The following is a 21,042-nucleotide window of genomic DNA, read 5'->3' as shown; positions in this document are numbered from 1 at the left end:
TGGGGCGGCTGCCTGGGGAGGGATCAGCCTGCCCCACCCCACTGCGTGGGAGGGATGTCTCTGTTCTCATCACGCTCTAGGCCTAAAGTAGCTTCCTCCAGCGGGGTTTCCCCCTCGGCAGACATCAGCTTGGTGTCTGGTTGCACAGTCCTGGGGCGGGTGGGATGCTGGGGCCCAGTGGGGCGTACAGCAACAGGAGAGGCCTCCAAGGGCTGCAAGTCCAGATCAAGGTGCATGAGAACTGTGCGGGAGCCCCAGGGGCATTGTGGGTCTGGATTGTGGCACATGGACAGAGCAGGGGGCAGGTCTGGCTGGCTGGGCATTGTGGGTCTGGACCTTGGCACATGGACAGAGCAGGGAGGGCAGGCTTGGAAGGCAGGGGCGTTGTGGGTCTGGATTGAGGGCCATCAGCAGCAAGGCGTGCACTGTTGGCTGCTTGTCTTTCACTTCCATCTGCACTGAACCCCCGCCCAGAAAGCTCAGGAGCTGGTGCCCTGTGTGTCCAGTCCTGGTGGTCTTTGCTCTCGCCGAGAGGGGATTGCGGAGTGCTGTGTGTGCGTGCTGGGGGGCACCCAGGGATCCTGCTTCTTCCTGGGCTGCATGGGCGATGGCTGCTGCTGCCCTTTGCCTTCTCTGGCGCTTGCTCTCGATCCCAAACCGTCTCTCCACCCCCCCCATTGCCCAAGTGACCAGCTGCAAAAATACAGCCGTGGGGAGGGACAGGACCAGCGGTAACAACAGCCTGGGGCCCGCCCAAAAATCCCGCTCTTGTGTCTGTGACTCGGCCATGTTAGTCTCCCAGCCGGGACGGGGCTGCTGAGCGAGCACCCAGCAATATTAAAGTGGGGTAGCAGTGGGGCTTGTGTGCCAGCTGCCGAGCTGCTCCACGGAGACCCAGCCACTCTTGCCCATCAACCCGATCGATTTCCTCTGGGTTTAATCTCTTACTTAGGATGCAGACAGCTGTGCCCTTTCCCTGCCTGAAAGAGACAGCGTCAGCTCAATCCCCTCCGATCAATCATTTCACTAGCCCCGGCCCTGGCTCCTGGTTGTCTGTTTATCTCCATCCCTAGTGTTTACCTATCCATCCAGCCATCTCCAGCCCTTGATCCTGGTCTCTCTCTCTCGCCATGGTTTCTCCAAGGTGTCCATCACCATGGCGTCAAACCACCACTGACAGCACCAGCTCCTCAGCGCCATCAGGAGATGGCTGCCCTCGTTTGTTGGAAAGGCATTGTGACACCCAAAATCGCTAAACTGTGGCCCTGGCGTATCCTGTCTGTGGGCAGCTGGAGGCTGCGACGGACTGAGAACCGAGCTCCCCAACCCCACGCCTCATAGCCTGGCAGCACGTATGACCCGTGAGCTGCCTCAGCTGCCATCCAACTGGGCGCCTTGGGGTTCCTTGCCCAGCTGCAGAGGAGGGATCTGCTGGTCCCTGGCTCAGAGGGATTCCCTCGCCCGGGCGCGTGGCTGGCTGGTTCTTGCCCACATGCTCAGGGTCTACCCGGTCAGTAGGTGTGGAGTCAGGCTGGACTTTTCCCCAGGTCAGACAGGCAGGGAGATGGGCGGGGAGGTTCTGCCTTCCTCTGCAACATGGGCTGCAGTCTGGGTGTGTCTCACTTAACCATTTCCCTGCCATTGTGGGGAACTTGGGTGCTGGTGCCCCTGGGTCCCTCCTGTTCTCTGCCTGTGGCACTAGAGACTAGGGGGTTGTGACACTTTGGTCTCATGTCAATTGTTGGGGTTAGTGGGGGGGGCAGGCTGGGGGAGGTGGCCTGCAACGTACAGCAGGTCCCTTTAAATTCTGTGTCTATCTATGACTATGGGCCCTCCAGATCCTTGTTTAGAGCAGCTCCTTTTCCATAAAGCAAACCCAACAGGCAGCCTCCCCCGGCATAACCCTGCTACCCGGGCAGCGAGCTAGGAACAGATTTGCAGCTGACCAAGCCGTGTTTTCTCTGGGGTGGCCAGGGCGTTGGGAGCAGGAGTCAGTGGCGGGGTGGGGGGTGGGGGTGTTGATTGGTTGGTTTGTTCCTAAAGTCCCTGATACCAATGTATCAGGAAGCGTTTCCAGCAGCAGCCCAGAGCCACATCCTCCCCAGTCCTGCTGCAGGTGACATCCAGCATCCCAGGCTTCCTTGGCAGCTACTCTGGGGTGCCGTGGCCCTGCCTTCCATCCATCCCCCAGTCCCTCGCTCCCAGAGCAGGATGGGCTATCGCAGGGCTGGCTCAGGCCAGTGGGAGAGGGGACTGGCCGCTGGCACCTGGTCAGGGAGAGCCATGCCCAAGTGACAGGGCCCGGTGACATAGACTCAGGGGCATGGGCACCATCTGCAGGCAGCTGCCTGGGCTGCAGGCAGGGGGGAGAATTGACGGTGGCCCCAGGAGTGTGTGTGTCACTGGGGTGGAATGGGCTGGAGAGTAGGAGGTCTCTGAGCCAGAGGGGAGGCCACTGCTGGGGGGCCCCAAAGGAAGCGTGTACCCCAGGGACAGCGACCCCACCCGATGGGGCCCAACAGGTTTTCCCCAGCTCTGGTTTCCACGGTGGAGGGGGGAGCTGCTGGAAACCCCACCCACATAAATAAAGGAGGGCAGGGGCCAAGCCCCAGGGGCACAGGGCCCGATCCTGGGGGCCACAGCACCACGTCCTGTCAGCAGGACAGACAGGCAGAGGCTGTGTTCCATGGGACACCCTGCCTCATTAGAGCTCGTTAAAGCCCTTTTATCTCCCCAGAGAAGCTGTGTCAAGTTGCATCCCAGCTGCCGGCACATACCCACCCCCAGAATCAGTTCCTCGCCCAGGCAGCTCCCCCAGCGAGGGCCACGGCTTTAACGCCCATGCCGTCAGCCTCAGCGTGTCAGGCAGAGCAAGCATGTGTGTGGACACGTATGTGTGTACAAGTGTGTGGAAGTGTGTGTGCGCGTGTGCATCCCCAACGCAGACACTGCCTGGGAGGGCCTATCGCTGCCGGGCCCTGAGCCGTCGTGTGCCTCTCGTGCAGACATTGACGACTGCCTGTCCAGCCCGTGTCAGAACGGAGGCACCTGCATCGACGAGATAAACTCCTTCGTCTGCCTCTGCCTGCCCAGCTATGGGGACAGCCTGTGCGAGAAAGGTAAGAGCCGAGGCATCCCAGGGCCCAGCCTGCAGGGTGATCTTGGGAACACACTTAGCAACATGGCCCTTTAACAACCCTAGACTGGATGAAGTTAAATCAGAGACAGCCCCGGGGAGGGAAGTTCCACATCAGGTCTCGATCCGGGATCAGGATCTGGGGTTTTGCTTTGGGGCCAGCCTGAGTGGGGCTCTCTGGGATCTGTTTGTAGGTTGGCCTCACAACTGCGAAGTGTGGAGATGGGAGGAGGGGACCCCGAATCTTGTCGCTCAGGTTCCATCGTGATGAGTGCAGGATAGAAAGACAGACAGACAGATGGACAGCTTGATACCCTAGCATCTAGGGAGAGAGAGTGAGCCAGAGAGTGATCAGGATATTGGGAATTGGACGGGGGCGTTGGAAATGAAAGCATGGATAGACAGACAGACCAGGATCTAGGAGGTGGATAGATAAGACTCTAGGGATGGACACAGACAGACGGAAGCACCTGATGGAGCAGCCAGGTGAAACTCACTTTCAAGTGGAGCCTTGCAGCCCAACCCAACCTCAAAAGGACCGGGTACAAGTTTTGGGTTTGGGTCGCTCAGGTCTGAGACCAGCCAGACCCCTTGAGCCAGGCCGTCTCTGGTAACTCCTCCTGGCAGGGGGGGCGCAGCTCCTCCCAGGCGCTGCCCCTTCGCTGAGTGCTGGGCATGTTGCAAAGTGAGCGAGGCCAAGGGGTTGCAGCACCCCTCGCTCCACAGCGTTCACAGCACAGCACGAGAGGGTCGGGTCTCCTGCCATTCCACGGGCAGGAGACAGCCAGGGACGGATTGCGGATGCGGAGCAGGGGGAGCAGGGAGTCCCGACTAGGCTGAGGCATCGGTGCTGACACAGGTTCAGGGGAGGTGTTGGGCCGGTTCTGAAAATGTCTCGATGCCCTCGGGTCAGGTTCCGCTCAGCTCGGAGCCAGGTTGGACTTTAAAATTAGGCCGGAGCAGATCTCTAGTTTCAAGTGAATTTCCAGGTGATTTGGGGTTCATCCCAAACTGTTGGTCCATGTGCGATTCAGAGCTTGCGCTTCCCCAGCATCAGCCCTGCCCTGGCAGCCCCAGACCAGAACTGAGGAAAGAAACCCCCCTGCAGCGACATCCCACCTGGCACCAGCCACAAGGCCCCTGCCTCGTCTCAGGTGCTGTCATCCTGGCTGCCAGAGACAAGGACTCTTTTAATAAGATCTGTGTGAGCAAAGCCCCAGCTCTGAGGCCAGGGAATGAGCCGTCTGCTCCCCTCTGGGTCAGCGGCACGCTCCGTACCACTGAGCAGCGGAGCACAATGGGGAATGGGGCTTTGCCTGCCTTCCCAGCTCCCTTGCTCTGCACTCTGGGGAAAATCCACCCACCTCTGCCGGGCGTTTATCAGACCTGGGCTCTGCTGGCCGGCAACTTCCATGCCGCGAGCGTCGGTGCTGTGCAGACACTGGGGCTTCGTGTCACGGCTCGTTTCCCCCGAGTGAGAGATGGGGAAAGCGAGTCACAGGGCAGGCCGGGCACTGCCCCAGCACCACCCAGCCAGTCAGAGCTGGGCCTAGAACCCAGAAGTCCTGCCCCCAGTGCTCTGAGCTGGAGAATGGCGCCGCTGCTGGGGTGCTGACGGGATTTGCTAACCTATTCCGTTTCTCCCCGCTCGGCGGCAGACACGGAGGGATGTGATCACGGCTGGCACAAGTTCCAGGGCCACTGCTACCGCTACTTTGCGCACCGGCGCTCCTGGGAGGACGCAGAGCGGGACTGCCGCCAGCGTGCCGGCCACCTGGCCAGCATCCACTCCCCTGAGGAGCACGGCTTCATTAACAGTAGGGCGGGTGCTTCCCTTCTCCTGGAGCTTGACTGGGCCGGGAGGGCGGTGGGCAGAGCCCGGCTTCAATGCTAGCAGGGGTTATTCTACACTTGTCGGTTAGAGAGTGGTGTCCCAGTGTGGGGCAGTTACACTGGTGTAAAGGCGCCTTGTCCTGGTCGAGCACGTTCACCTTCCCGCACAGGATTACGCTGGTATAAACCCCGTCCCCCCAGTATAGCTGTGTTCATGCTAAGGAGAGCTGCACTGCGTTCACGAGATCGGTGCAGGGAAATATACAGGATCCTCTCCCAGGCTAGTTAGAGCAGCTCAACTCTGTAGTGGGACCGTGTGCTGAGGGATGCAGGGTTAAGCATTGTAGAAAGCCTCCAAGTCCTCACCGCCTATGCGGGCGCCGGGCCCTCGAATCCCAGCGATGCGCGGAGCACAAGCCTCGTGAGTGGTATTTAGAGGGCGCTGGTTCGCAGGGAATCAGAAACCACGCCCGGTGCAGTGGGTCCGTTGCAATTTTTAGGAAATGGTTCTAGTCATGCTTGGAAACCTCAAACTGATTCCCAAGGCCAGAAGAGACCAGTCTGACCAGTCTAGTCTGGACTTGGACTTGGGAGACTTAGATTCACCCCCTGGCTCTGCCACTGCCCTGCTGGGTGACCTTGGGCAAATCACACATGGCCGCTCCGTGCCTTGGTTTCTGTCAAATGGGGATAAGGATCCTGACCTCTTTGTAAAGCGCACTGGGATCTGCCGCTGAAAGCGCTGCAGACGAGCAGGGTTTTGGGATGATCTAGCTCGGCGTCCTGCAAAGCACAGGCCAGAGAATCTCACTCTTGCATGAGCTGAGGGACGTGTGGCTGAGACGCCCACTCTTGATGTAAAGACTCCAAGGGATGGAGAATTTACCACCTCCCCTGCGGAGCTGTCCCCATGGTTAATTACCCTTGCTGGTGAAATGTGCCTCTTATCTCAAGTCTGACTTCAGCTCCCAGCTCTTGCACCATGTCCCACTTTTGTCTGTGAAATGAAAGCACTCCCTTCTCTCAAGAGCATCTCCCTTTCGAATAGGGAATACTCCGAAATGCACGTTTTCCTGCCCACTGGGGGTGGGTCACACAGCCAGATGTGGGAGGGGGCGCTGGAACTAGGGGTGCTGGAACTAGGGGTGCTGGGGGCACGGCAGCACCCCCTGGCTTGAAGTGGTCTCCATCGTATACAGGGCTTACAGTTTGGTTCAATGGCTCTCTCCCCTCCCCCCCCACTATACACATTGTTCCAATGCCCCTGGTTACATGATGTCAGAAATCGGCAGTAGCTCTGGTGCCTCGCACAACGTGCCTTGATCTACGGTCATTACTGCCCTGGCATGAAATAATGGACAGAACGAGGCGGGTGATATAAAAACGGGGGGGGGGGGGGAATTCTAAAGCAAAAAGTTTGTTTTGGAAACAAAATTGGGGAATTTTTCAGACACAAAACCTGGCCAGCGGGAGCCTCGGGGGAGATTTCCGGCCCCCTCAGGTTTGTTCTGATTCGCCAAGTGCTGAGTCTCCCATGCGAGAGAAGCTCCATGTTCGGACCCGCTCTGGCTGGGAGAGGCCGTTCTCTGCCAGGCGTTTACTGGGCCAAGAGCCAAAGAGGTGCTGTGGGGGCCTGGCCAGCTCGGGGGCTCGTCATTGAAACGGAGCATCCCGCATGTTGCTGGGGCTGGAGGGAAGTGGCATGGGGCAGCACGGCCAGGATATGTTGCTCTCTGATGGGTGGCTCAGGGATCTGTGTGGAGTGAGTTTGCTGGGCCTCAGAGCACACACACCATAAAGCCTTCGTCCCCATTGGCACCAATTCTGCCATCTCAGTGCCCTGCTCCCCCCTAGAGCGGGTCCCACTGGGTCCAGCACATTGGCACGGGGCTGCCCCATTGCCCGTGCCTGCAGCTAAACAGAGGACTTCGTTCTCCAATGGCCCCAATCCAGCCTCCTGCACAAACCCTTTTGGTTTGGCCAAGCTCCTGGTGCCTCTTCCTCCGCTCAGCCCCTCCCCTGCACACACGCCTCCCGCAGGTCTCGGCAGGCCCCAGCTCTCTTCCAGCCCTGACGCCAAGCTGGCGCCCATCCAACCTCTTCCCCTGCCCAGTGCACCTGCCCGCTGAGAGCCCAGGGTCAAGTAACCATCCGTGGAGCCATCCCTGCACCACTTTGCAGGCAGGGGCGTCTGTTCAATGCTTCTTCTTTACTTGGGCCATGTACCCGGTCAGTGGAGTGGGTGCTGCAGAGGGGAGCCAGCCACACTGGGAAATGAAGGTTGGCCTCTTTATTTTTTATTTTTTGCTCAGTCTCTGCTCTGCCTTTTCCATCCACCGCTGTGCAGTCGGGAAAGGCCTGCACGGGGCATGGGCTGCCCTGCCCAAGGCCCGTCCTGCCACTAGGAATTGTCCGGTCTCACATCCTGCTAGGTGCTGAGCTGAGCACTGGCGCCAATGGGAAATCAGGGCACTCAGCCCCTCCTATGAATCATAGAATCATAGAATATCAGGGTTGGAAGGGACCCCAGAAGGTCATCTAGTCCAACCCCCTGCTCGAAGCAGGACCAATTCCCAGTTAAATCATCCCAGCCAGGGCTTTGTCAAGCCTGACCTTAAAAACCTCTAAGGAAGGAGATTCTACCACCTCCCTAGGTAACGCATTCCAGTGTTTCACCACCCTCATAGTGAAAAAGTTTTTCCTAATATCCAATCTAAACCTCCCCCACTGCAACTTGAGACCATTACTCCTCGTTCTGTCATCTGCTACCATTGAGAACAGTCTAGAGCCATCCTCTTTGGAACCCCCTTTCAGGTAGTTGAAAGCAGCTATCAAATCCCCCCTCATTCTTCTCTTCTGCAGGCTAAACAATCCCAGCTCCCTCAGCCTCTCCTCATAAGTCATGTGTTCTAGACCCCTAATCATTTTTGTTGCCCTTCGCTGGACTCTCTCCAATTTATCCACATCCTTCTTGTAGTGTGGGGCCCAAAACTGGACACAGCACTCCAGATGAGGCCTCACCAATGTCGAATAGAGGGGAACGATCACATCCCTCGATCTGCTCGCTATGCCCCTACTTATACATCCCAAAATGCCATTGGCCTTCTTGGCAACAAGGGCACACTGCTGACTCATATCCAGCTTCTCATCCACTGTCACCCCTAGCCATAGTTTTCCGCAGAACTGCTGCCTAGCCATTCGGCCCCTAGTCTGTAGTGGTGCATTGGATTCTTCCGTCCTAAGTGCAGGACCCTGCACTTATCCTTATTGAACCTCATCAGATTTCTTTTGGCCCAATCCTCCAATTTGTCTAGGTCCTTCTGTATCCTATCCCTACCCTCCAGCGTATCTACCACTCCTCCCAGTTTAGTATCATCCGCAAATTTGCTGAGAGTGCAATCCACACCATCCTCCAGATCATTTATGAAGATATTGAACAAAACCGGCCCCAGGACCGACCCCTGGGGCACTCCACTTGACACCGGCTGCCAACTAGACATGGAGCCATTGATCACTACCCATTGAGCCCAACAATCTAGCCAGCTTTCTACCCATCTTATAGTGCATTCATCCAGCCCATACTTCCTTAACTTGCTGACAAGAATACTGTGGGAGACCGTGTCAAAAGCTTTGCTAAAGTCAAGAAACAATACATCCACTGCTTTCCCTTCATCCACAGAACCAGTAATCTCATCATAAAAGGCGATTAGATTAGTCAGGCATGACCTTCCCTTGGTGAATCCATGCTGGCTGTTCCTGATCACTTTCCTCTCATGCAAGTGCTTCAGGATTGATTCTTTGAGGACCTGCTCCATGATTTTTCCAGGGACTGAGGTGAGGCTGACTGGCCTGTAGTTCCCAGGATCCTCCTTCTTCCCTTTTTTAAAGATTGGCACTACATTAGCCTTTTTCCAGTCATCCGGGACTTCCCCGGTTCGCCACGAGTTTTCAAAGATAATGGCCAATGGCTCTGCAATCACAGCCGCCAATTCCTTCAGCACTCTCGGATGCAACTCGTCCGGCCCCATGGACTTGTGCACGTCCAGCTTTTCTAAATAGTCCCTAACCACCTCTATCTCCACAGAGGGCTGGCCATCTCTTCCCCATTTTGTGATGCCCAGCGCAGCAGTCTGGGAGCTGACCTTGTTAGTGAAAACAGAGGCAAAAAAAGCATTGAGTACATTAGCTTTTTCCACATCCTCTGTCACTAGGTTGCCTCCCTCATTCAGTAAGGGGCCCACACTTTCCTTGGCTTTCTTCTTGTTGCCAACATACCTGAAGAAACCCTTCTTGTTACTCTTGACATTTCTTGCTAGCTGCAGCTCCAGGTGCGATTTGGGCCTCCTGATATCATTCCTACATGCCCGAGCAATATTTTTATACTCTTCCCTGGTCATATGTCCAACCTTCCACTTCTTGTAAGCTTCTTTTTTATGTTTAAGATCCGCTAGGATTTCACCATTAAGCCAAGCTGGTCGCCTGCCATATTTACTATTCTTTCGACTCATCGGGATGGTTTGTCCCTGTAACCTCAACAGGGATTCCTTGAAATACAGCCAGCTCTCCTGGACTCCTTTCCCCTTCATGTTAGTCCCCCAGGGGATCCTGGCCATCCGTTCCCTGAGGGAGTCGAAGTCTGCTTTCCTGAAGTCCAGGGTCCGTATCCTGCTGCTTACCTTTCTTCCCTGCGTCAGGATCCTGAACTCAACCAACTCATGGTCACTGCCTCCCAGATTCCCATCCACTTTTGCTTCCCCTACTAATTCTACCCGGTTTATGAGCAGCAGGTCAAGAAAAGCGCCCCCCCCTAGTTGGCTCCTCTAGCACTTGCGCCAGGAAATTGTCCCCTACGCTTTCCAAAAACTTCCTGGATTGTCTATGCACCGCTGTATTGCTCTCCCAGCAGATATCAGGAAAATTAAAGTCACCCATGAGAATCAGGGCATGCGATCTAGTAGCTTCCGTGAGCTGCCGGAAGAAAGCCTCATCCACCTCATCCCCCTGGTCCGGTGGTCTATAGCAGACTCCCACCACTACATCACTCTTGTTGCACACACTTCTAAACTTAATCCAGAGACACTCAGGTTTTTCTACAGTTTCGTACTGAGGTGCTCAGTTTCTTGCAGGATTGGCCCCACTATGAACAGATGACCCTGAACAACAAAACCAGTTCCAAGTCTCTCTCTCGGGTCTCTGGGGCGCTGAAGGGCTCCGTAGTAGCTGAGCACTGACTGTCCGCTGATTCTTCCTCGACCCAACAGAACCGGCACTAGGGACCCCCCTGCCAGTGGGCAGCATCCCATCTCCAGCAGCCTCTGCAAAGGATCCAGTGGGAGGGTGGGAGTTGTTGTGGGGAGGGATGACAAAGAGGGAGCCGGGACCCCTGGGCTCTATTCCCAGCCCTAGCACTGACGTCTCAATTCGTGCCAGCAGTGCTGGTGTTTCCTGGGGCATGGGACCTTGGCTGAGCCCCACCAAAACTCAGTCCACATCAGGCCATCAGGACTCCTGGGTTTTATCCCAAGCTCTGGTGTTAGACCTGAGAGCTGGAGGTCAGGACTCCTGGGTTCTATTCCCAGCTCTCTCACTGGACTCAGTGTGTGACATTGGGCCAGGCACAGCCCTGCTATATGCCTCAGTTTCCCCATCTGTAAAACGACACTAACACAATCTTTGAAAGTGCATTGAGGTCTATGGATGAAAACCCACAGGCCCATCCAGCAGAAGTGCCCCAGGTAGACTCTGGGTGCAGTTGGTAAATCAGTAGGTAAATATCACCCATCACGGAAATGCAGCCATCACTGGGGTGGAGCATGACACACTAGCTGTCTAGTATTACACAGCTTAGCACAGGAAGAGAAGCAGAGCTTGGTGCCAAGTTCTAGTGCCCTGGAACATACCATCCAGTAGCATTTCATGTGATCCCTGCCAAGAACAGTGATCTGCTCTAGCAAGTGCTTTCCCGGTTGTGTAACACAGCTGCTGCCTACGCAGTGACTTGGGCGCCAGTCCCTCTGAGACAGTCACGTGTGTCTCTTGTGTGACTCTCCCCAGGCTTTGGGCACGAGAACACCTGGATCGGGCTCAATGACCGGATTGTGGAGCAGGATTTCCAGTGGACGGATAACACTGGCCTGGTGAGTTTGGAGCACTTCTGGCAGGGAGCGCCTTTGCTGCCCCGGGCCCCAGCATGGCATTGTCCTGTTTGATCCAGCCTTGGCCCAAGGGATTGGGGTTATAAAATGCCCATTGGCCACTTGGGCCCAGCTTGAGAACATGCAAGTGCCCGATATAAAGGGGAGGGGAGAGGGGAGCCCCAGGGGAGTGGTGAGGTGGGGGGAGAGCATGCAAGGGAGTGCATACCTGGAGTCACAGGGGAGTGAGTGTGAATGTGTGCGTGTCTGAGGAATGTGGAAGAGAAAGAGGGAGGGGACTGGGAGGTGTGTGGAGGGGTTCAGTGTGCATGAGTGTGCACACGTGCCAATGCGTGCAAGCGTGAGTGTGCACATGAATGTGTGTGCCACTGTGTAAGCATGGGTATGCACATGGGTGTGGGTGTGCACAAGTGTGTGATAACCTGTGATTGTGGGTGGGTGGGTGTGCAAGACAGCGTGTGTGAGCGTGTGACCACGGGCCTGGCCTCCCCACTCCATGCAGTCACAGAATGCAGCGTGCCACCCCCAGGAGCTAGCAGCCTCAGAGGCCTCGCTCTGGCCCAGCCAGGCGAGCCTCTGCCTCTGGCTCACATGGGCATCACTTTGAGTTTGGGCAGGAGGATACAACCCAGCCGAACCACGGGGGGAGGTGGGGGGCAAACAGCCCTGAGCAGCCCTGAGCCTAATACTCAGCTATCGGTGCAGGACACCACATGGTGAGTCTGGCCAGCAGCTGGCTCAGTCCCCCTCTAATTTCTGGAAGACCCCCTGGAATAAACAGTGGTATTATCACTAGTGTAAATGGAGGGGGCACGGCCAGGGCCTGGGGCAACCTGTGCCCTGCTCCAAGGGGCTCCCACCCCGGCTGCTGCCCCCGCTTTGCCCGGCAGAGAGCGGTGCAGAGGGTCCCTGCAGGGCTGGCTGTTCCCCTGGTGGGGCGGGGGGGGCAGGGGCCCGCGAGCAAGGGGCTGTGATTGCCACCCTCTTTCCCCCCAGCAATATGAGAACTGGAGGGAGAACCAGCCCGACAACTTCTTTGCGGGTGGCGAGGACTGCGTGGTGCTGGTGTCCCACGAGATCGGCAAGTGGAACGATGTCCCCTGCAACTACAACCTGCCATACATCTGCAAGAAAGGCACAGGTAACCCCGCCAGAGCCCCTGCCCCGCAGCCCCCTCCCCCAGCCTCCCCCAGCTGCAGCTGGCTGGGGGCAGGAGGAGGCAGCTCCCCTGGGCAGGTGACCAGGGTCAGCCTCTGACTGGCAGAAGGGGAAAGAGGGGTGGGGCCAGTGGAACTATAAATTGGCTGTTTGCACCTGGTGAGCTGGAGGTGGCTGGGGATGGTACCTGGGTGGGAAGGGGTTGGGGTTGGGTTGGGTTTCAAGAGTCAGTAGCGCCCACTGAGAACAATGAGAAGTCCCTCCTCCCCTCCCCCATTGACAACAATGCAGAATTAAATTAACCCCTGTTGACAAGTCCGCAGCAAGTGAGTTGCTGGGCCAAGGGAGGCTCCAGCGAGCTGCAGCAGTGGCCCTCGGCTGCACTTGCCTCAGGGCTCAGTCCGACTCCGGGCCGAAATGGGCCTTGTTGAAACAGAGGGATGACTTCTAGCAGGGGGGTGCAGGCAGGGAGCCAGAGAGGTCAGTGCTGCAGGGTGGGGCAGCCCAGGGAGGCTAGCTGGTGAGGAAGTCAGCTTAGAAGTGGGCTGCTTTTCCAACTCTCACTGTTCATCACAAAACTCGCAATACTTGGTGGTTTTCTTCAAGTCCCAGCTCCTAGAGTCATGTGAGAATCTCAGCTTTCTTTTCTTTTCTAAAGTGACATGTTAGCCCTCTCAGCTGCAGAGAAGAGCAGGAACATAGGGCTCCAAAGGTCTCAAATTTCAGGAGGCAAATGAAAAAGAACTTGATGTTTAAGCCAACCTCCTGATTTGGGGGACGGGTCATGAATTTTGAGGGCCTGTCAGTGCCAGCCCGGCTGCATTCAATCTAATCCCCCTCAGAGGAGAGTTTTGCTGGTTGCCAGCCAGACCCATTTTACGGCTGTAAATCCGGCGCTCCCCCCCCACCCGGGAGAGAGATTTCTGCGTGGACTCATGCTGCCTCTCAGTGGAAGGTGGCAAATCAGATTCAGGCTAGACTGTGCAAAGAAAAAGCCCAAGTCACACGTGGCTTTCCCCCCTCGTTCCCTTTTGCTACCCTTTGTACCCCTCAACAAAGAAAATCCAAATAACCTCACTTAATCTCGTATTTTTTACTGCTTAATTCTCCCCCCTCTGCTTTATATTGCTTAATAGGCCACCATTAAAACGATTACGTTCTCATTCCTTATCTTGAAAGTTATATTAACCTCCAGCTGTTGCCGGTGAGCCGAGAAAGACGCTCCGGAATCCCAGCCACTGTATGTAATGATATATTTTGTCCCGATAAGGCCATTAATTAAATATGTAAATCCTCCGGAACACCTTGGCGCAAATCTTTCAAAGGAGCCCTCTCCGTAGACTGGATTTATGCAGCAGCCGCCAGCAGCTTCCTGACGCGTCCTGTATTCCATAAGCAGTGCGGTGGACCTGCAGGGCAGAGTGGGAGACAACGGGCGTATTTCATAGGGAGCCTGATGGAATGGAGAAAACGTGAAGGCTCTGAACAGGCGTTTAAGGACAGGATGCGGGGGCTGGGCAGACGCGCCCAGGTTCTGCTCCATCTTCCTCTTTGGGCTCTGCCACAATTGCACCTTCCTCTGAAGGCATCTGGTCTCACGTACTGCAGGAGGCATGACAGTGGACCACATGGGCCCCTTGGCTGCTGTAGGGGGCAGGGCCTGGGTTATTCTGCCAGCTATTCAGGGCCCTATGCTGGGTTCAGTTCCCTGCCCCGCCATGGACTCCATGGGTGAGTCACTTAGCATTGGATTTGTCAAGGTACTGAAACCACTGGGAGTTAGGCACCTAGTGGGGTTTTCAGAAGAATCTATCTGCATCTTTAGGCACCTAAATACCTTGAATGGTCCGGCTCTAGGCCTCTCTGGGCCTCAGTTCCCCATCTGTACAATGGGAATAATAGCGTAGCCCTGCCCCGTGGGGTGCTGTGAGCATTGCATTGTGAGGGGCTCAGATACTGCACAGAAAATAGGGTTTGCCCCACCAGCACCACTGGGTCCCACTGACTGGCAGCTTCAGTGAAACCCCTGCGCTCCTAGCCCTGGGCTCCCCACACACAGCTCCGCTGGTGCTCTGTGGTCCCAAACCCAGCCCCACGGCTTGCTAAGTCCAGCCTCCATCCATAGCCCGGAGCGATGGAGCTGAGGAACCTGCAAAGTGCAGTGAAGTGGGTCTGGCTGGCCCTCCCCAAACTCCATGAACTCAGATGCAGGGGGTAGAGGCAGCTCTCCAGCTGAGTCCAAAAGCTGGTGGTTTGCAGACCCGTGTAGGGCCTCTGGTGCCCGTGCTTTGCCCAATCAAGGGCTGCTCTGGTATCCTGCCAGCAAGCCACAGGCCACGACCCATTTGCATCCAACGGAGGGCACTGTCCGCAGCCCCTTCTGCCCCTGCTCTCTTGTAACTGCGGCCTTGCCCCCTGTGCAGTGCTGTGCGGGCCGCCCCCAGCCGTGGAGAATGCCGTCCCCATCGGCAAGCAGAAGGAGAAGTACAGTATCCACTCGACCGTCCGGTACCAGTGTGGGGATGGCTTCACCCAAAGGCACGTCCCCACCATCAAGTGCCACAGCAACGGGAAGTGGGACAGACCAAAAATCCTCTGCACAAAACGTTAGTGCCGGCTTCCCACCCCTTCCCGGGGGGCTGAGGGAGGGGGCAGTTCTCAGGGCCTCTCCAGCCTCTCTATAGACAAACCCACCATTACTCACTGGGCGCTGAAGGTAGCTGTGCTGGGGGTGAAACACCGGGCTCCGTCCCCGGAGGGAGGAGGCATTTAGCCCCAATGTCCTGGCCAGATCCCAGGGGCGTCTCTCCATGCTTACACTGCCCTGCGCTCTCAAATGGAGAATGCTGAGCAGCTGCTGCCTTCCACCCCAGAAGTGGCTGCACCGGAGTAGCCCTCAGGCCTTGTCTTCACTGCTGATTAGCGCGGGTTCCTCCACTCAAATGGGCGTGATCTCACCGGGGCTGGGGCTGGGGCTGGGCAGAGGGGTCGGGTTAGCAGCTGCTGGGCTGTTGTAACTCATCCCCACTGCAGCCACAGCTTTCAAACGTCCGCGCACACGCGCCTGGGTCAGATCCCTCCAGTTTAAAGCACCACTTAACCTGCTTGCGTGTGTGGACGGGAGTCGAGGTGGGGCCACGCTGGAGCTGGACCTCGAGCTAATACTGCAGTGAAGACGAGCCTTCGTCTGCTGTCCCGCCCCAAAGCTGCCACCTGTCGCAGTGCAATGCCCCTCCGCCGCCCCACCCTGCAGCACCGGCGTGGGAGGACTCCAGTGTCCTGTCCTCTCTTCTTCGGCTTCGACCCCCGGGGGTGGGGGGCGTTTGTGGCTTAGCCCCACGGTGACGCCTCCCCCTTCTCCTCTTTGCCTCCGTTAGCCAGAAGGTCCCACAGAACCCGGCGCCACCGCCGTCGCCACCATAACCACCCGCGTCACCACCACGGCTCCCGCAAGGAGAGGAGAAAACACAGGAAGCAGCTCCAGTTGGACTGGATGGAGGAAGGCAACTACTTCTAGAGGCTGGTGACGAGCAAGCACAAGTCCCCTCCCCCCCCCCGCCCCGGGATGAGCCGGGCACGTGTGTGTGATGGGAAAGGGCAACTTTTACTGACCCCCCCCAGCCCCCCTTTTCTAAACCCCTTTGTTTTAATTCCTTAGGACGCCCCCAGTCCCCATCGCCTGCGTCCCTGGGGGGGTACGTGTGTGTGCATTTGTGTCCCTCTGTGCATACACAAGGCCTTGACCCTGCTAGGTGCTCAGTCCCTCCCAGGAGCCGCTCAGCACCACGTAGGGTCAAGTTGTTGGGCCCCACCCATCCCGGCTCCCACTGAGCGCAAAGGCCAGGCCAGGCTCCCAGGACGGGTCCATACTGTCCTTGCACGTCCGTACAGGGCCTGATCCTCAGCCACTGTAACCTGAGGCCACTGTCCACTTCAGTGGCTTTACACCGATTCACACCGGTGGAGGGAGGGGAGGGCTTTGGCCCGGTTTGGTACGTCTACACAGCAAAACAACCCCGCAGCAGCGAGTCTCAGAGCCCAGCCTCAGAGACTGACTGCAGGGGGTTGTTTTGGGAATGTCGACATCCCCGCTAACTCCAGTGGAGCCGGGCGGATTCACTCCAGCTGGGATCTCAGCCTTGTTCCCAGGGAGGCAGGACAGACTGTTCCCCTCCCCATCTCTGGCTCCTTTGCTTGGGCTCCTCTTCTGGGCAAAACCCCAGTGTGACTCCTCATCCCCAATCGCTCTGGCCTTCTGCAAGGGAGACTCCAGTTTTTTAATAAACAACCCCCCCCCCTTCCTTTTTGCCCTCCCTTCCCTCCCTCCCCAAGTAGCAGGTCCCTATAGTCCCCTCCTGCCTCTTCCGCTCCTCCACCCCGGTGGCATCTATGTTCCGTTCTCTTCCTTTCGGACCCAGTGGTTTCCTGACTGGCTAGAAGTACAGAAGCTCAGAGCAGGACACATGCTCACACTCAAAGCACTGAAGCTTTCTCCATATTGGGAAACAAATGTCCTTACTAAAACCAAGGGCAGGTCCCCTAGGAGCCCACACCAGAGTCCTGTCTGAATAGGTGACAATCCTTTTCCAGCTTCGGTCTCCCCGACAGACCGGGAAAGCAAAGCAAATCCCAGCCACCGATGGGTTACAACGCAGTGGTCGTCTCGGAATCCCTTCGCTTCCATCTGTCTTCATTTTATTTGCTATCTTCCTTTCCCCGGGGCAAAAGGCAACGGGTAGAAAACGCACTGTGGGAAAGACAAGAGGGAGCAGGCGTCCCTTGATAGCCAGTATTGCTGTGGTGTTGGGATGCTTCTCAACCGAAAACAAAGGAAAACCCTCCAGGGTGGGGTCTGTTCTCGCCTTTCCGTCCCTTCCCCCTGGGGTCTGGGAGCGTAGGCAGCAGCAGGCCATTACGCTTTATTTCTGTGCTGATGGTTCTTCCTGTCTCCAGCCCCTGCCCCAGGACAGACGTACCAAGGATCCAGGGTCTGCTTTTCATTTTAAAGCACGGATCTTACAAAGGTGACGTGAGCAATCCCCTCGGGCCAGGCCCTCAGCGGAGGTAAATCAGCGCTGGTGCAGCTGCACCAGTTTATACCAGCTGCAGATCTGGCCTGTTGACGCCAGGGGAGCGGGGCTGATTTACAGCATCTGGGGCTCTGGCCCCATTGACTTCAGTGGGGCTGCTTGGGTGAGTAAAGTTACCCCGGCGCATAAGGGCTGGATTCTGCCACCCTCACTGGAGCTGCCTGGCCGATTTCAATGGGATTCCTCGAGCAATAGGGAACTTGCCCAAGTGAAATTCAGCTGTGGACCGAGGTCGGCACAAGGACTATGCACCGATCCAAACTGAGAGTCTCCCCTTTTGAATGGCAGCACCTGGAGCCCCCAACTGAGATTGGGCCCCATTGTGCGAGTCGCTGCACAGCAGAGCTGGCCCAGCTCCACAGAGCTCACGGCCTGAACAGACAAAGCGCAGAAGGCGAAGCAGAGGCCCCGAGGCGGGAAGTGACCCCCCCAAGGCGGTAGCAGGACTGGAACCCCGCCCGCCCCAGTCCTGTCCACTAGCCCCGCTGCCTCTCCTTTGCATCCAAAGGAGCTGGACTGACTTACACCAAGGGAGGGTGGGTCTGGGCCGGAGCTGGAGGTGTCATATCCAACTCGTGTGGCTGCACCTGATCATGCCAGTGCACCTGAAATGGGAATGTACCCCTGGACGTGTTACCTAGGGCCACAGACGGGCTCATCCCCGGGCCAGCTGGGCCATCCCACTGCCCGCACTGCTGCGGCTCGTTGCAAATGACACCTTCAGCTCCAGAGCAGTCGTAGCCTTGCATGGCACATAGGCCTTGTGCTGGGCATTTCACACGGGGAGGGGGCTGAATTTCCCCCAAGGTTGGCAGAATCAGTCCCAATGCCTTTGCAGGATCGAGGCCCTCCCGCTTTGTTTTGTGGTTGGGTTTTTTTTTCTGTTTGTCGTCATTCGGGTTGATTTGGTGTGTGCGCGTGTGTGTGACAACGCAGCCAGCCGCTTTCCCGTCTCTGCTGTTTGCGATGTGACCGCAGTGTCCTGTATCCCCAACCCCCCGTGGCATTGATGACACTCTGCGTTTCTGTATTGCTGGACATTTTAATAAATTTTTTTAACAGTTAATAAGCCCCTGCAATCTGCTTTGCCTTTTATTATTATTGTTATTATTTTTTTGCCTTCCATTTCCTTTCCCAGATGCAGTGACACAGCTGAGACTCCTGGCTCCCGCGCTCGGCTAATTTAATGCTGCGAGGGCATCTTTCTGCCGCTAATTCCAAACTTCACTGCCGCTGGATTGCTACTGCACATAATTATATTCTGTCATTCTTTTCAAAAAAAAAAATTCCTGTCTTCCTATTTCCATTTAAATGAGCCTTGAAAAAAATTGAATTTTTTTTTTTTTGGCTGTTCCAGCCTAAAACTCCAAAGACTTGAAATGTCTCAAGGGGTGGGGAAAGGGCAAGATGTAGGCATGACATATTTCAAGCTAAAAACAAATTGACACCTGCAGCTGCCCTTCTTTGATGCAAGGGAAAGGTCCCACTAGCTACAAGAGCCTTGCAGGAACTGGGAGAGAAGCAACCGCACACCCCCAGGGCAGGTACTATGTTGGGCAGCTGGAAGCAGCCATGTGCTGTCCCCCACCCCAAGCCTCAGTGCAGGGGGCGTGTCTGGAGGTGGGAGGGGGCATGCTAGGCTAGGCTACAGCTGGTCTCTGCTGCTCAGAGCTGTGGAGCAGCTAATAGGCTGCCATACATTAGAACAGACCCTGGCCTCTGGCAGCCCAGAAATGGGAGGGTGCTAGAGTGGCTGAAAGCCACCTTCTGCCCCCAGGCTGCTCCTTCTGCGCTCTGCCTCCAGGGGGCGCAGTACAGACTCTCTCCCCATAGGTGTTGGCATGTAGAAGCGGGTGGGTTCCGGGCTCCAGGGGCAGCAGCCGGGGAGATTCCCTGCCCCGTATCCCAGCCTCACATCAGTCTGGGAGGGGCCGGAAGATGCGCCTTCAGCCATCACCTGGCTCTGGGCTAAGAATGATCTGGGTCCCAGCAGGGCCGGGAAGGGAGGCCTGAGGAAGGGGCAGGAGATCAAGCCAGGTGGCCGGTGAGGGAGCTGGAGGTTGGATTTCAACGGCACAGTTCATCCAGAGTGATCAGAAGGCTGCTGGTGATGGTCAAGTGCCCGGGCCCTTCAGCAGATCAGTCTCCGAGCAACAGGCCTGTGTGGAGCCACGGGGAGCGTCAGGCTGCACCGGGCGCTTGGGCCGTGGGTGCTGGGCTAAGCACAGAGGGGTGCATTTCCCCTTCTTCCGTTCTGTCTCACACCGTGAGGTTTCCACACACTCACGCCCAGGTGCCCTGGCCCAGCCGCTGCCTGCCACTGAGCACAAGTAGCAGGTTTTCGATTTTTAACCACCTCCTTGTTTATTTGTATCCCTTCTTTTGTTCCTCCTATTTCTCTCTGGGGCAGGGAAGGGGACACAGGCATGACCATCCGCGAGGCCTCTTCCCATCTCTGATCCCTTCTGTAGCTGGGGCTCAGGTTCCCATCCGCCCCCTGGACAAAACAAGGTGGCTGGAGATCAGAGGAGGCCCTGGGAGTCTCCTCCTTTGATTCTGCCACCCTGCTATTCCGGGAGCTCTTCAGATCTTCCCCTCCAGGCCCTGCACATCGATTCCCTGGCTGTGCTGGCCTGTGAAGGAGGCAGGGAATCGATGTGCAGGGCCTGGCGGGGAAGAGGGGAGGGGAGCGCCGTCTGAGGACTGTTACTGACACCCCAATCCCCCTCCAGCCAGTGTTCAATAATTAATCACGAATAACAGTGGGATGTCTTAGCAGGCAAAGGGAGCAAGCGTCACAGACACTGGAATATTTTCCTCAATCCCCCTAGTTTGCTTGGCCCAGTATCCCGTTGTCACGGAGTCCCCGGGCGATGCTCTGGAACTGCTCCCCATGAAGCCAGTCAGGTCTCTGGGGAAGTCTCCTTTCTGGGAGCAGCCTGTCTGCAGGACACGCAGCTCACCCGGCTCCACCTTCCTGGGTCTGAGCTCGGAGCATTCAGCATCCTCTGCCCCTCCGTGCGCTTCCCACAGCGAGTCCACGCAGGTGGGGCTCCTGGGGAAGCCAGAGGATCCTGCCCCCCAACTCTGCAGTCAGACGTGACTCTCAGCCAGCCAGTAAAACAGATGGTTTATTAGATGACAGGAACATGGTCTAACACAGAGCTTGTAGGTGCAGAGAACAGGACCCCTCAGCCGGGTCCATTTTGGGGGGCAGTGAGCCAGACAATCCCGTCTCTTCACTCCATGTCCCCAGTCAGCCCCAAACTGCCTCCCCCTCTAGGCCCCCTTTCTCTGGGCTTTGTCCCTTTCCTGGGTCAGGAGGTCACCTGATTCCTTTGTTCTCCAACCCTTTAGCTCTCACCTTGCAGGGGGGAAGGGCCCAGGCCATCAGTTGCCAGGAAACAGGGTGTCGGCCGTTCTCTGTGTCCAGACGCCTGCACACACCTGCCCTCTAGGGCTCTGCAATGATCATACACCCTTATCCCACCACCTAGATACTTAAGAACTGCCTAGGGGAAACTGAGGCACCCCCACAGTATTCAGAGGAAACATTAAGAACAGTCCCGCTTCGTCACACCCCTGCCCTGGGCCTGTCTCATCCGGACACGCCAGAGCTCACTGATCCCAGATACACAGGGTCACGGGAGCTGGAGTTGGGAGAGACCCC

At 56.9% G+C, this 21,042-nt stretch overlaps 1 protein-coding gene across 4 annotated transcripts in view; it reads left to right on the top strand.

The window, feature by feature from the left end:
• NCAN (neurocan) overlaps positions 1 to 18,684 on the top strand; it is an 84,709-nt gene extending 66,025 nt beyond the window's left edge. The window contains exons 10-16 of one of the 4 annotated variants that reach the window (XM_073323876.1): positions 3,006 to 3,119; positions 4,795 to 4,953; positions 11,024 to 11,106; positions 12,121 to 12,265; positions 14,706 to 14,888; positions 15,660 to 15,801; positions 18,511 to 18,684. In XM_073323876.1, coding sequence (XP_073179977.1) covers positions 3,006 to 3,119; positions 4,795 to 4,953; positions 11,024 to 11,106; positions 12,121 to 12,265; positions 14,706 to 14,888; positions 15,660 to 15,799 — 824 coding nt within the window. In that variant the 3' untranslated portion in view covers positions 15,800 to 15,801; positions 18,511 to 18,684. Of the gene's footprint in view, positions 1 to 1,144; positions 1,673 to 3,005; positions 3,120 to 4,794; positions 4,954 to 11,023; positions 11,107 to 12,120; positions 12,266 to 14,705; positions 14,889 to 15,659; positions 18,444 to 18,510 lie in introns of those variants that run through there. The other 3 variants (XM_073323875.1, XM_073323874.1, XM_073323877.1) reach the window with 3 other exon arrangements.
• Positions 18,685 to 21,042: the final 2,358 nt, after the last annotated feature.

This window comes from Lepidochelys kempii, chromosome 25 (genome assembly GCF_965140265.1).
Source record: "Lepidochelys kempii isolate rLepKem1 chromosome 25, rLepKem1.hap2, whole genome shotgun sequence".
Lineage (NCBI taxonomy): Eukaryota > Metazoa > Chordata > Testudines > Cheloniidae > Lepidochelys > Lepidochelys kempii.
This window is presented reverse-complemented; position numbering and strand designations above follow the sequence as displayed.